This window comes from Gigantopelta aegis, chromosome 6 (genome assembly GCF_016097555.1).
Source record: "Gigantopelta aegis isolate Gae_Host chromosome 6, Gae_host_genome, whole genome shotgun sequence".
NCBI classification, from domain to species: Eukaryota; Metazoa; Mollusca; class Gastropoda; order Neomphalida; family Peltospiridae; genus Gigantopelta; species Gigantopelta aegis.
In genome coordinates, this window is record NC_054704.1 from 32,413,978 (window position 1) to 32,429,337 (window position 15,360).

General features: G+C 37.7%; 1 protein-coding gene across 3 annotated transcripts in view; it reads right to left on the reverse strand.

Annotated features, from left to right (window-relative positions):
• LOC121374205 (structural maintenance of chromosomes protein 6-like) overlaps positions 1-15,360 on the reverse strand; it is a 59,849-nt gene that overhangs the window by 28,558 nt on the left and 15,931 nt on the right. For all 3 annotated transcript variants that reach the window (XM_041501193.1, XM_041501192.1, XM_041501191.1), the window contains exons 5-19: positions 15,221-15,357; positions 14,654-14,796; positions 14,023-14,124; positions 13,325-13,462; positions 12,991-13,071; positions 12,548-12,694; positions 12,050-12,138; positions 11,488-11,652; positions 9,859-10,037; positions 9,178-9,353; positions 8,340-8,366; positions 6,720-6,800; positions 6,213-6,299; positions 4,692-4,961; positions 4,038-4,094 (exon numbers count right to left, since the gene is read on the reverse strand). In XM_041501193.1, the coding sequence (XP_041357127.1) occupies positions 4,038-4,094; positions 4,692-4,961; positions 6,213-6,299; positions 6,720-6,800; positions 8,340-8,366; positions 9,178-9,353; positions 9,859-10,037; positions 11,488-11,652; positions 12,050-12,138; positions 12,548-12,694; positions 12,991-13,071; positions 13,325-13,462; positions 14,023-14,124; positions 14,654-14,796; positions 15,221-15,357 (1,879 nt within the window). The remainder of the gene's footprint in view (positions 1-4,037; positions 4,095-4,691; positions 4,962-6,212; positions 6,300-6,719; positions 6,801-8,339; positions 8,367-9,177; positions 9,354-9,858; positions 10,038-11,487; positions 11,653-12,049; positions 12,139-12,547; positions 12,695-12,990; positions 13,072-13,324; positions 13,463-14,022; positions 14,125-14,653; positions 14,797-15,220; positions 15,358-15,360) is intronic.

Sequence of the window (15,360 nt, forward strand, 5' to 3'; positions counted from 1 at the left end):
GGATAGTATAGTCTTGATGTGGGATGCAACAACAGATGATCCCAGTCTGGCAGTGGTAAAGGATGCGGATCGGCAAGATGTATTAGATCTGGATACCACATCCTGGATGGCCACATCGGAGCAATGAGCAACAGGCGACAATGGTACAGCTGAAACCTCTGAAGCACCCTTGGAAGGAGGATTGGTGGAGGAAAAGCGTACGCGTCCATCTGTTCTCAGCTGATGGCTAAGGCGTCGAGATCCAGAGTTTCAGGATCTGGCACCGGAGACACGTAAACCCTCAGCTGATGGTTGAATCGTGTGGCGAAGAGATCGATGTTTGGTGTCCAAAGTCTGACGCACACCCATCGAAACGCTTCGGGATGGAGCATCCATTCTGTCGGCTGTCGAGACGACGGGCGAGGCAGCGTGTCGGCTAGCACATTGGAAACCCCTAATATGGTGAGACCAAAGTTGCAGCGGAATCTCGTCGACCAGCTTGTATAGACGATAAGTCAACTGCAGCAGACTGCTGGAGTGTGTTCCGCCCTGGCGATAAATGTAAGCCGCTGCAGTGATACTGTCTGTGGCTACCATGAGAGAGGCGCCTGACAGCATCTCTCGCCAATGAAGGATGACGTTGTAAACTGCCAACATCTCCAACAGGTTGATGTGTAGATTGGCTTCATCTGGAAACCACAGCCACCAACAGGGACTGGACTGCAGGGCGACTGGTAACCGGATCAGCAAATCTGCGTTATTGTACTGAATGCATGGATTCAGAAACAAACTGGATACCGCGACCTCTAAGTGTCAAATGTTGCACCAACGTCAAAATTACTCTTGCAATGATACTTCATGAAACAGTAATAGAGTGATTCAGGAATCAAGACATTGGAAACAGCGACCCCATGATACAGGCAAGAGCCAAGACAGCATAGCAACTCGCTACGCTATATGCCCGATATACGTGGAAGTGAAGCAACCGGCTAAAATCCACGGCCGTCACACCACCCGGTGCGAAACAGTAGCAGAGACAATCTAGACAGCATCGGTCACGAACTCTGGCGGTAACAACAGTGAACGTCAGTGAGTTGATAAGCCGCAATGAACCATAGGAAAACGGTGACGGTAAAAAAAACCGTACCACGTGATAGCAACTGGATGACTTCTGGATCCAGCAGAAGTAGCGACTATCTTGCATCGCCACCGGATATAGAGAACGATCCGCCAAATATGGCTGAACCTTCCTCGAACAAGAGAATATCGGTGCACGGGATCTCAACACAAGTGACCGGACCAGTAGACTGTCTTCGTCACCAACTCGGAACGCTTGTAACGTCGAACCCCTTCACGGCAAACAGCCGTATGTAGACCACAGGTCTGCCAAGATTACCGGCTTGTGCTGAAAGTCAAGAATGGATCGCTTCAGGCAAGTCGGTTGACGATAGTGTGCAATCGTAGTGCACATCGACGTCACGGAAGATATAAGGTAGACCAACATCAAAGTCAACAGCTGGAACAAGGCATATCCTCTGGCATCCTGCCTTACACGAGGAGTTATGGTCGCCAGGAAAACATCAAATAGGACAGCATGTACAAACATCTACGCTGAACTGAAGCCATCGACAGGACGTGCCAATCTGTAATTTCTAGGAAGGCCGGCGCCACACCGTTGAAGGATAGGTTGAAGACGCGATACGTTCGTTGTGACGAATGGGTAACGGCACAAACGAAGTCGACTCAAGTAAATCTCGACATCGGATCAGTCCTCAAACGGAAACCTTCTAGAATGGTGCCAGTGGACTGTGCAGTGACGAAAGCATATCATACACCGCAGCGAGACAATCTATCACAGCCATGTGGGTCACTGCGTCCGGATCTTCTATAACGGAAGGTGCCGACGCATCATCTGGAAAATCGCTCAGTAACCTGGCACAGGCAATTTGATCCAATGTACTGGCTGCAATCTGAAACACGGACCGTGGACGGTCCCGTCAGGAGCCGGTGTAAACCCTGAACGCCGGATCAGCTGCCGACTGGTGTGGACGGTACGATGTACACGGACCGGCAGGAGCCAGTGGAACCCTGGACGCTGTACCACTTCGATCGATCACAGGACGACGATACCGAACAGTGAGCCAATGACGCAATCTTCCAGTTCGTTACAGGGCTCCGTCTGCTTGCTGGAAGGAACGATCCGCACGGAATGCCGACATCTGCCGGTGGAACCTCCGTGGCGATCATCGAAACCAGACCCTTCTTGGCTGAAACCGGTGGATGGGCCAGCGGCGGTAGCATATCAGATATGACAGCCAGACGGTCCCTCAGTGACAGGTGGTCCGCTGCATCCAGATCTTCCAGCACTGCAAGAACCGATACATCATCAGAAAAGTCATGTAGCACCCGTGAACAGGCCAGTCGCTCTGGTCATGGCCCGATGGAGATACCGGAGAACCGGACCGTGGGCGGTCCCGTGTGGATACCAAGGAACGGATGACCACATCCTCCGGAGGGACATAAGTCGCTATCATCGGTGTCGGTCCCTTCTTGGATGGCGTCGGTAGATGTGGCAAGGACGGCAACATATCGCAGACGGCTGCCAAGCAATCCCTCATAGTCATATGGTCCGTAGAGTCGGGCTCTTCAATGATAGATGCCGCAGGCGCTTCATCACCAGTCTCGTAGAACTCGAGCACAGGCCAATCGATCTACCGTAATGGAAGCCGCCGGTTAAACACTCAGATGCCACATCAACTGAAGGTCGGCGCTGACGATCTGTGGAACCCGTACAGGTCGTGTGGAGCGGCTACGGTCCCGGCTCCGATGTGCTGAAGAGGACTTCCCCGCCGAAGATCAGTGAGCCTTGGAATCCGTGGACCGTCTATCTGAATGAGCCGGCTTCTTAGAGGGCTGCGTAAAGACCGCAGGCCTGTCATCCGAAGTCTTAGGTATCGGTGCAGCTGAAGAAGCTGCACCCCCTGAAGAAGGGACTGGAACCGGACCTGACCCCGAACCGCTGGTTTGGGTACGGTCGCCATCGACGTCATTGTTTCTTGAAGCATGGACGGCAAAATGGAGCGTAACACTTCCGCCACGGAGTCTGCTATGAAAGGCGAAGATTCCACCTTCTTGGCCCTCGCTGACACCTTCAGGTAAGCCGCGAACTCGACATCTGATAACCCCGAACAAGGTCGCATCTTGAAGTACAAGTCGCTGAACATTAACATCAAACATCAGACATGATAACAATTTTTCAATCTGTGAAAGAGAAAGAAAAAACCAACCATGACACAAACACAAAGCCGGTCAACAAAGACGCCATTTTGCAAATGGCGACCGACACGACAACATAAACAACATTTCATGTAAATAAACGCTTGGAAAATCAAGCGAAATACGCGAAAAGACATACGAAAGCTAACGAAAATGAAGGTGAAAAACATTTCACCCAAACACGAATACAAGACCAAAGGTATTATAAAAAAGTTGACTCCAAAACAGAATCAAGCAAAAGGACGTCCAGACCCTTTAGCGAAGAGAAAAAGAAGGAAGTTACAGTCATGTGACAGGAACTAGAGAGCAGTATGCAGTAGAAGAATTTAGGCCATCCCATTGGCTGTTGTTATGTTCGGACCAGACCACTTGCGTGGGGGGGCAGGTGCCCTTGTTTGAGGACAGGTAATGTGAAAAGAAAACACTTTGCAGTGGCAATTTGTTAAGTAAGCTACTATTAAACATGTACGCCAAGTTTTACTGTGGATTATTTGACCATATTCACTGAAGCTGCGTCAGCAAAAAAAAGGGTGAAATGAATCAATTGTATTTCAGGTTTTACTTCAGCTGAATTTTTAATATTATTTTCCCATGTATATGACAACATACCACAGCCTTTGTTGTACCCGTTGAGGCATTGGTTGAGAAGGGGTTAAAAATTGAGTCTATCTATTGTGATCAATCCTTGACTTGTCACACCCGAGGTGAACAGTCTACCACTGAGACACAAAATGACCAGTAAAAATAGCTGTACAGTTAAAGAAAACTGAAACATTACATACCAAAGTTGTCACATCTATTGGAGCGGGATCTTCCACACTTTTCAAGTCAGATATTTCCTGTGGGAAAAAAACAATCAAAAATCAAAATCAGATGTTGCAAGAAAATTTTAATACTGTTTGTTTTTATTTTTCAAACTTCCACCCTTTCCATGCCTGTTTGTTTGCTAATCTGTTGTTGGATTTATGTACCATAAACAAAAAACCCACCCAAAGTAATGAAATCAATATAGAATTTCTTTAAAAAAACTCGTTAACTTGTAGAAAGGCTTATATATGTCTAAATATTTAATAACATCTCAACATTTACAAAAGTATCAAAGAAAGATAAAGTTAGTTTTTGTTTAACAACACAACTAGTGCACATTGATTTATTCATCACTGGCTTTTGGATGAAGGTAATTTAGAGGAGAGGAAACCTGCTACATTTTTCCATCAGTAGTCAGGGATATTTTATATACACCATCCCACAGACACGCTAACACATACCACAGCCTTTGATATACCAGTCGTGGTGCACTGGCTGGAATGAAAAATAGCTCAATGGGTTCAATGAAAGAGATCGATTCTAGACTGATTGCACATCAGACAAGCACTTTACCACTGGGCTACATGTCACCCCAAATATCAAAGAATGCATTAGTAATTAATCCTTACACATCCGAGTTTCATCATAGCATCTCCTATTTTCATGATTTGAGTTTCACAACGCTTCTCTTCGAGAGAATTTTTGCGAATTTCCTCATTCAACTTGTGGCTAGACTGCTGAAGGGCTTCGTATTCTTTTTCCATGTTTCGAAGATCGTTTTGCAAGTTAACAATTTCATCTTCTACGTTTGCCATCAGCAGATTGGCCTTATCGCTATTTGATGAGTAGTATCGGAATGTAGGACTGCTGAACAGTTGATCTCCTGCTTTTGTAAACGCCTGAAACAGAAAATAAACAAGCATTCTGAGAGTAATGTTAAAGCAATACATGTTCTGTAACAAATGGGTAAATTGCCATGAAGTAAAGTTTGTTTTATTTAACGACGCCGCTAGAGCACATTGATTTTTAATATTATCATCGGCTATTGGACGTCAAACATATGGTCATTCTGACACTGTTTTTAGAGGAAACCCGCTGTCGCCACATAGGCTACTCTTTTTTACGACAGGCAGCAAGGGATCTTTTATTTGCGCTTCCCACAGGCAGGATAGCACAAACCATGGCCTTTGTTGAACCAGTTATGGATCACTGGTCGGTGCAAGTGGTTTACACCTACCCATTGAGCCTTGCGGAGCACTCACTCAGGGTTTGGAGTCGGTATCTCGATTAAAAATCCCATGCCTCGACTGGGATCCGAACCCAGTACCTACCAGCCTGTAGACAGATGGCCTGCCACGACGCCACCGAGGCCGGTAAATTGCCATTAAAGTCAAACTTGATCTGTAACAGAACATCATAAAGTTATACACCGAATTTTAGCTCAATATCTCATGGCATTGTGAAATTTTTTTTATCCAAAAAACTATATATGGGACAGAGGGATGGATGGATGAATAGATTGGTTTTTATGTTACCTACAAAAAGTACAGGATGTTGATTATGCTTCACGGTAGGCTTCTTGTCCAGATCAAGTGGTTCTGTTCAATGAGCAGAGATTTTCAACAAGTTGCAGTGGAAACCTTTATAGGTTCGGGGATAGGGGTGGGGCCCTGGGGGGAATTCATTAAACTTAAGCATGATGTGGGCTGTGACGGCAGGACATTTCTTTATTACTAAAATACTTATGTATAATTTTCAGGATGCTAATGTATTGTAATGTCTGGCCTCTCTCCTGCTGTGTAAATCAATGACTTGCAAGGTAATATCATCACACATGCTAAGAAAAGTTAGTGGATAAAATTTTAGTTTTCTTTTTCCTTTACATTTCATGAGGTAAAAACATTTTCTTTTAAAGTCACTGTAACTTCAGCAAATTTACCAAGAAAATATAGTGGATAAAATTTCATTTTCGATGGGTTTTTTTCCCCTTTACTTTTTATAAGGTGAAAAAATATTTTCTTTTCAAGTTACACACTTACCACAGTATTTTTTTCCATCAGAATTTATGGACATCTAAAAACACCATAGACATAAACTCAACTAAATTAATACGTTCACACTGTAAGTAGGACAAAATCTACTTCACTCACCTCCCTACAGTTCTGGGGTGGACTGTGCTGCATCAGCTTCCGTGCTTCTTTGTTGTCACCAATCAGGATGACACTTTCAATACCTCTCTGAAAATTAAAGTTTCTTTTATTTAATGACACCTCTAGAACATACTGATTAATCAATGATGAGTTAAACATTTTAATTTTAACACCAGATTATGATGAACCATATGACTGAAAGCCCTGCCCAATCTCAAAATAGCCCAGCTTATTGATATCAAAATTCCTCTGCCACAGATGGACAGAAATTTGTTTTAAGTTTAATTTATTTGAACTAGTCTTTTTCCTTAAAAATGCAATGGGCTATTCTTTCCCAATTAGCATCAAGATATCTTTTATATGCACTATCCCAGACAGAATAGTACATATCACAGCCTTTGTTACACCAGTTATGGAGCACTGGCTGGAAACGAGAAATAGCCTAATAGGATTAATCCTAGATCAGGTGAACTGAAGATCATAGATAGTACAATGTCAAGAACACACCTGATCTATGAGGATATTCGCCACCACTGGATCATCTACATCAATCATGTCCAACACTGTGGGATGTTTACTTCTGGCTTTCTGTAACATAGTCAAATGAAAAAACATTTGAAAAACATTCACATTAGCATTAAATCTTTAAAATGTTTATTTCTTACAATGGCCATTAAACCACAGGGTCTTTTTTTTTTAGACACTACTGTGTACTTTTTACTATTAAAAACATTTTTGACTGAAATCAGACATTACTTAGATTTTAAAGTTCAGATAATCCATTTCCGTACATCAAAAGTGTTTTTGGTCATCTTGGTGTTTCTGCCAAAAAGAAATTTTAGAATTTTGGGTATGGGGGCCTCCCCAAGAAAGAAAATGGGTTAAGTTTAGGGTTAGGGTTAAGAAAATCATACAGTAAACAATTTGGGTATGGCGCCATACCAATTTTACCCTCTGGCAGAAACACTGCATGATATGAAGTTTTTATATTTTTTCAAACAAATGTGCATCCGAGAAATAATGGTTGTGGAGACGAGCTCTAGTCTACTTTGTAAAGGTATTTCAACGTCACATATGCTTGATTCACTCTATTGTAACTTTATCCAAGGATGTTACAGATTTGTAGATTAGCCAAACTTACTGTCCATTTTTACGGGTTGAAACTAAGGTCTGCGACTTTAAACAGAATTACTGGTTATCAACAATAACAAATTACTGCTCTGTATCTAAGCATTTCAGATTTACTGTATATTAAACTTGTTACCAGTTCATTGAACTTATGTTCTGAGTGGAATCATTTTCATATAAAAGCTAAAACTAGAGAAACATGAAAATTATTTCAAGAGGGTTGTAAAATTGACACAAACTGGCATCACATTTAATACAAGTTCAAGTTTGTTTTGTTTAATGACACCACTAGAGCACACTGACTTATTAATCATCGGCCAAGTTTAATACAAACAAAAATGTTGAACTGTATTGGTAATTAATTTATTGACTAATTAAATAATAAACACGAAAATCTGCTGTTTCAAGTAATTTGTGCTAAAATGCTATATTGGAACAATAATTTATTGGAACAATGATTGAAAATATATGTAAAGTTTAAAAAAAAAAAAAAAAAAAAAAAAGATTTTGTAAACTGTACAAATAGTGAACAAACAAGACTGACAAATTGTGACAGGAATCATTTCAAATCTCATTTTGTTTAACTTATTTTTTTGTTTACTAATTAAATTAAGGACATCATTACACAATGAATCAAACAAAAAGGAAATGGGTGACCTGAATATGTTTTTGTGTAACCAATAAATGGCTTGTGCACATTTTCACTTCTCAGAGGCCTGGACAAATCAAAGAAATGTTCAATGTACTATTCAGAGGCAACATTTAATATTAAGGGTTGTTCCACAACTGATCACGGGGGAAGGGGCAGGAGCCAATCTTTTTTTTGTTGTATACTTGCCACTCCCAAAATAAAATTATCTTTAAAAGTTTAGACCCACCAAGCACAAAATAAGAAGTATACTGCCTCCTGCCATTTGATCAAATCTGAACCGTAAGAAAATTATCATTGAAACACTTATACAAAATACAACAAAGATTAAGTAGAAAAAGAATACTTACAAATCTTGAGACATCATGAATACGGTCCTGAAAAAGTGAAACATTATTTCTTAAATTTGAGGTTTTACAAGTAACAGTTTACAAGATCTTAAGTGTTTTTTTTTTAACAACCAATTCTGATCACCTATTTCATTCATCTTCTTATGCAGTAGAATGCTCACATCATTACTAGTCATAACAATGTGTAGAATGCAACAGTAATGGACTGCGAGAATGTGAGTTATATCAATTTTTGACACATTTTATATAGACTGGTTTCTCACTGCTGTATGAGCAACACGTTTATGGAGAAAGCATATAAAAAGATCTCTTGCTGCTATCAGTTACAGAAGGGGCGGGACGGAGCCCAGTGGTAAAGCACTTGTCTAATGTGCAGTTGGTCTTAGATCAATCCCCGACAGTTTTAACCAATGCTCCACAACTAGTGTAACAAAGGCTGCACAGTATGTACTAACCTGTCTGTAGGATGATGTACATAAAATATCCCTTGCTTCTAATAAAAAAGAAGCAGCACATTGATAGGCAGCAGTCAGGGTTTTTACTAATTATTTCTGTGGTCCTTCTCCACATCCATCAATAATTAAAATGTGTCGAGTGCATCATTAATTAAAACATTTCTTTCTTTCTTTTAGGAGTAGCTCATGTGATTCAAATGTGGAGTTTTTTCTCAAACAAATAATCCTGGACATACTGCCCAAGCATCTGAGTTGGGTGTAAAAGAATGGAAAATCTGTTCAATGACACCTCAGCACATTTTAAACTACAGCTACTTGGTGTTGACTTTATTCTTGAACTTTACCTGGATTATAAACATGAAAACTGATCATCATACACTCACATGGAACTTTGAGACAATAATAGCGGGACGGGGACCATCCTTGTTAGTTTTCTCAAAAATTTCCTGCAGCACCTTCTCGTCATGGTAGTCTGTGCAGCAGAATGAATACAGCAGAGAACGCAGGCACGTCTCCACAGCCAGGGCAAACTGTGGGTTTTTCAGCTGAAAACACGCTCCTGAATAGGTGAACAAAAATTGTTAGAAAAATTGGAATGCTTAGAAAATGCACTTTAGTTATAGAAGATATTTTTAAAATAAATAAAGTACCAAAAAAAAAAAGTATATGTATATATATTATATTTTTTATGGATGTTATTTATTGTATGTGTTTGGAGGTTTTCAAGAAATGTTTTTTATAAACACATTTAAAAAAAAAAAATCCAAAGAAATGTGAACAATATAACAACATTCATTAATTGATAGACTTTTATTTATTTAACCAGAGTAAAGAAATAGATGCAGATGAAGTGGGAAAAAATAAATTCTTAAAATGTACATTGTTAGTGAAAAAGGTAACTAATCAAAGGAAACTTCAAGTGTTTCCTCTTTTCATTAATCCATAACCCGAACACACTCTCACAACATTGAAAACCACCCCTACCCCATCCAACAAATGAATACAATAATTTGGTACATATTTTGAAACCAAAGTTCTCCTCCTCCCTGTATTGCATTACATACCTATGGGTCCTTTTGGTTTCTTGTGGAAAAGGCCTTTTTGTGTGAATTCATCAATTTTTTTCAGAACGTTAGGAATGTAAGCTCCAAATCTCTTCAAACGGTTTCCCTTGGCAGCATTCAAAGTCTGGAGTTGAGTTTTTATCTGATTTATGTTCTGCTGCATTCCCTGTTCATCTCGACTGTAAAACACAAAATGATATCCACATCTTATTCTGAAAAATCATTTGGCAAAGTCAGTTGATTATAAAATAGCATGAACTATTAAAATATGTTCAAACACGTTTTAATCATCTATAAACATACCAGACCAGCAAGTACTATATATCAGATAATAGCTGTAGTTTGTGTACCAAGGTGTTATTAAACATTTATTTCCTTTCCTTTTCACAAACACATTAATGTAACCAGAGCAAAAGATGTGCAGTAATACTGTAAGCAAAAATCTGAAACATTTTTGTATTATTATTTTTTATGTATCACAAAAGTTAAAATCCTATTACTGCTTTTATCATTTAAACTTTTAGGCTACTAATAATAAATACTATTAATTTTTTTTATCATTTTAGATTCTGAATTTACCCTTTCAGACTATGGAACAGGAAATCCCATTAAAAAAATCACTGTACAGATTACAGAACGGGAAATTTTGTTATGTGTTTTAAGTTTGTATTTACTGCCAAATTTATCACAGGTTGACATGCGCAATAGAGGCAGTGCTAACAACATCCTGTAGAAGTTTTACATGATTTGCTGTGAGAATGTGCTCATTTGTTCGGAACTTTTCAGCTTATTTGGTATAACTGTTAACTGCAATGGCAACATCCATTTTCACTAAAAATGACTGCGATAGTGATGTTTTATCGGAATGTGAGAGTGATAATTCCCATGGAATTCCACTAAGTGATATACTATAACGAATTCAAGATGACATACCACTTTCGAAATTTGCACATGGTCGGAGAGCGAGTGATGACGAGATTGTTGACGATATAGCAGTTTATTGATTTACATAGAAATCTGTTGTTTTTATAACCAGTGATTTTTTTTAATATACCTGTATATATATGTATAATAATGAGCTATTTCTCATAGAAAATTGATTTATGTTTACAAATATGCTTGAAACAGTCTTCTACTATAAATAATAAATGTTATCATCAAATAACCATCTGTAAATTTATCCTTTGTTGAACTATCAAATATATCAATTCCTGGGGCACTTTGAAGACAATAGGTTAAAGAGTCTGAAAGGGTTAATATAGACCATAACAAGCATTCTGAGAGTACTGTTAAAGAAACACATGTCACTTACTAGGCTCAACACATTTTTTGTACCTCATTATTTCAAGGGCATGTCAAAAATGTGTAAATAGCCATGAAAGTTAAACTTGATCTGTAACAATACATGTTAAAGCTATACACAATATCTCAGCTCAATATCTCAAGGCATTGTGAAGAAGAAAAAAAAAACACCCGGAAAACTATATGTGGAACAGACGGACAGACAGAAAGACAGAAGGATGGAGATGAAAACTATAGTTCCCTCTTGTTGGACCGGTTGGGGACTAATAAGTGATGTGTAATGGGATCAAAGAATTATTAAATAATGACATCAGTATAATTACATACCGTAGATTATACAAATCTGTTTTGTATTTGCTCACAGCACTATGGAACTGTTCCTGCTGGTGCTGGGTGACTTTCTGTTGAGCATCCAAAGACTGCAGTCTCTCTTCCAGGGCTGAAATCTTTTCTTCCCTCTCCAAACGGTCTTTCTCGTAATCATGCTGAGCACTGAAAACAAGAACAAAAAAATCAAAACAATAAAAAATATAGTGTACATGTCTATTCTGACTCCACATTAGTTAAAAATTAGATCTCTAGCAAAAAGAATAAATGGAAGACTGCAACTATATTTTAAGAGTGGGAGGAAGGATTTCCTTTCTGTAATGCTCTGACAGCATTTTACTATCTTCTAGGGAATACAATCCAGACAGGGAAGTTATATAAAATAGCCAATAGCTGCTGATCCGAGGCGTTCTTCAACGTCATTTGTCTTCCGATATGCCTATGTAAATCAAGCCTTTAAAAAAAAGAAGATGCAATATGTTTGTATCAAACGTGATTGCCCACATGTACTCAACACCAGTTAAGAGATTTCAGAACACCATTTCCAAAATAAACTGCTCACCTTTGTTTTAGCTCCTTGATTCTTTCCAATACTTGATTTCTGTCCCGAGTTGCAGTACGTACTTCTTTCTCTGCTTTTCGGACATCCATCTGTAATTACAAAATATTTAAAAACTAAAAATTGGTTCATGGGTCTCAGATGTTCTAAATTTTAAGTTTGTTTTGTTTAAAGACACCACTAGACCACATTTATTTATTAACCATCGGCTAAAGGATGTCAAACATTTGGTAATTTTATCATATTGACATAGTGAGGAAATCTGCTAAATATTTTTCATTAGTAGAAAGGTATCTTTTATACGCAGCATCCCATAGACAGGATAGCCTTTGATATACCAGGCCTTTGAAGTAGCCCAATGGGCTCACAAACTTGTATCAAAATCTTGTTCTAAATCTTGTGCAGTCCAATAAACAAACCTAATGATATTTATATCATTTCAACTAATAGCCAATTACAACTGATAAAATAAAGTGATGTAAGATTACGGTTAATACAAACCTCTGCTTTCTTTGTTTTCTCTTTATTCTTTTTGACTTCTTGTTTAGCTTCAGAAATCAATGGCTCTAATGCTTTCAGTTCTTCTGTTACCACCCGGATCTGCTCTTCTATATGCTTGTGCTTTTCAGTTGTTTCCTCCACCTTTTTCTAATACAAACAATTAGAATTCATCAATATATTGGTGTGAACATTTCGGCAACTCTTAAAACTTTTTCAATAATGTTGATATATGTAAACAAGGGCTTGAACTAATGCATTAATAATAATCTTGAAAAAGTTAGTTTTCAAACAATTAAATTACCTGTATTTAAAAAATGGTGTTTCACTTTTGGACAAAAAGCCCACATAGATGAGATGTGGACCCTGGACAGCATGCATGACCTTAATTTGATGAACAACCCATATCCTGTTTTTAAAACATCTTTTTCAATATGTATCCATACCTTAGCTTCCTCAGCTTTTGAAACAAACTTAGGCATCCGATTATCTTCTTGCTGTAGCTTTTTCACTAAAGGATCCAGGCCCTAAAAAAACAAATATCGGAAATGAAAGCATATCCAGAAATTTAAATGGAATATAATTTTTTTGCCAAAATTATATATTAACAGAAAAGCTATATTTATAAATTTATTTGATATTCAAATTTTAATAGGTGTTATAAATTAATTCATCAAATCTGAAATAAAAAATTAAATGCAAAAATTAATCATCCTAAAGAATGAAAAATAAACAAACCCTTTCAGTTACTCATAACAGATCAAAGCAAAACCTACACACCTTTTCTTTTTCACAGACAAAAGCCCAGGCCATCTCATGTTTGAGTTTTTTAACTTTATCTCGCAGCTCTTCCAAAGCATCAAGGGCTTTAAATTTCTGCTCCCATTCCAACACCTCCCGTTCCAGTGACGGTAATGTCTAGAACAAACATATTATATCAGTTTTTGATACCGGTTAACTTTACTATCCCATCTTTCAGGAATCTCAACAGCTTTTATACAAATACAAAAATACATATTTATCCAAAAATAAACATGGTACTGGTAACTAAAAGCATCACTTAAAGATATAAAAATAAATAAATGCTTTATCAAATGGTGCTTATCTAGCACCCAACACATCATACTCTAATAAGAAGAATTAAAGACAAATTTATACATGTTCAGACTGCGATTTACCATTGAATTATAACGTAAGCTTCAGCTCAACAAATTTAAAATCTGCCTAACATGAAACAGGGTTATGCAAAAAAAAAAAAAAAAAAAAAAAAAAAAAAGAAAAAAAAAAAAAAAAAAAAAAAAGAGAGGAATTCTGCATAATCTTTTCGACAAAAAATATGAAAATGAGGATCACACTTTTACGCCAATATCAAATTTATGCATATATTTATAAATAGATGAACATGGGGGTTATAGAATTCACATTTAATTAAGTTTATTACAAAAATACATTTGAAAAATTCAACAAATTCTGCTTACTTTTTCTTTCTGACTAATAATCTCCATGGTGATTGCCTTCTGCTCATTTGCTGCTGAATAATCAATTCTCATCTGCTCCAGTTGAGTAGCTTTCAGAAAAAACTAGAAAATAAAGTACAATAAATATAGAAGATAATGCAACTATCATGTACATATGGCCAAATCTATGAAATTTAAAAAATCTGGTTTTCTAATGACAATTTAAAATTACTAAATATCCCTGGACACATTTGTGAAATTGGCACTGGAGTTAAGTAATGAAGTCATTTCAAATTGAAATTCACTAGTTGTAGCTAAAATTATTGTTTATCCAACGCTTAAGTTATATTTAGTGAACTCCTTTTATTCATGCCCTTTAGGTTAAAATATAGTTCATTTATACAACCTGACCATTATATATACAATCCCAGATGATAGTTTGCAACTGTGGAAAAAATAATGTTCTAAAGTTGTCTTTTTAATGACACTAAAAGAAACCCATCCCTACCAAAATATAATTTAACACTTTCTATCAAACATCATTTATGAGCAAAAAACTGGATATTTTGCATCCAACACTACCAAACAAGTCCACACACTTTACAATGTGTAAAAAAAGATAGAAGAAAGTAGATTGTGAAGAACAAGTTACCATATATTTGTCTTTAGGACTTTTGGAATTGAGGAAGTTACGACTCGTCTCCTGGTTGAGAATGGCGACTGGGTTGTCAACTTGGATGTTAAACTGATCCAAGATGTGGTTAAGCTCATCACGTTTGTCAGATACCAAATTTCCTGTAAAATGCATATCCAGATTATTACCACATTCCAAACAAACAATGGTGGTGATGGTGGTGGTGGTGTGTGTATGTGTTAGTGTATGTGTGTGTGTGCGTGCATGCGCACCATGATTTGAAAAGGTTTTTAAAAGGATTAGAAGAGTTTCTTGATACAATATAATTTACATGTAAGTTGTAAAGTTATCATAGACATACAGAATATTGTATCTTTAATATCTTTAATAAAATGAAAGACATTTAATGATGCATCAATACACAGCTGGCTAACTCAACATTTCATAAAATACACAAAACTACACAAGCTTATAGGATTTTCTGCGTAACTCATTAAGAAAATAAGATTACAAAATGTTTTAGGCAAAAGTTAGTAGCTATGAATTAGGCAGAGATAATGAAGGCCTACTCTTGACAAAAATTACCTTTTTTAGATCTCAAAACATATTTGCTGACTCCATCTCTGGTGAACTTGCGTTGGACGATAATGGTATCACCATACATATGTGGTTTATATGCATCTAAACCTCGATTACGAAGGCGGACTTCAACTTCTCCAGTCCTT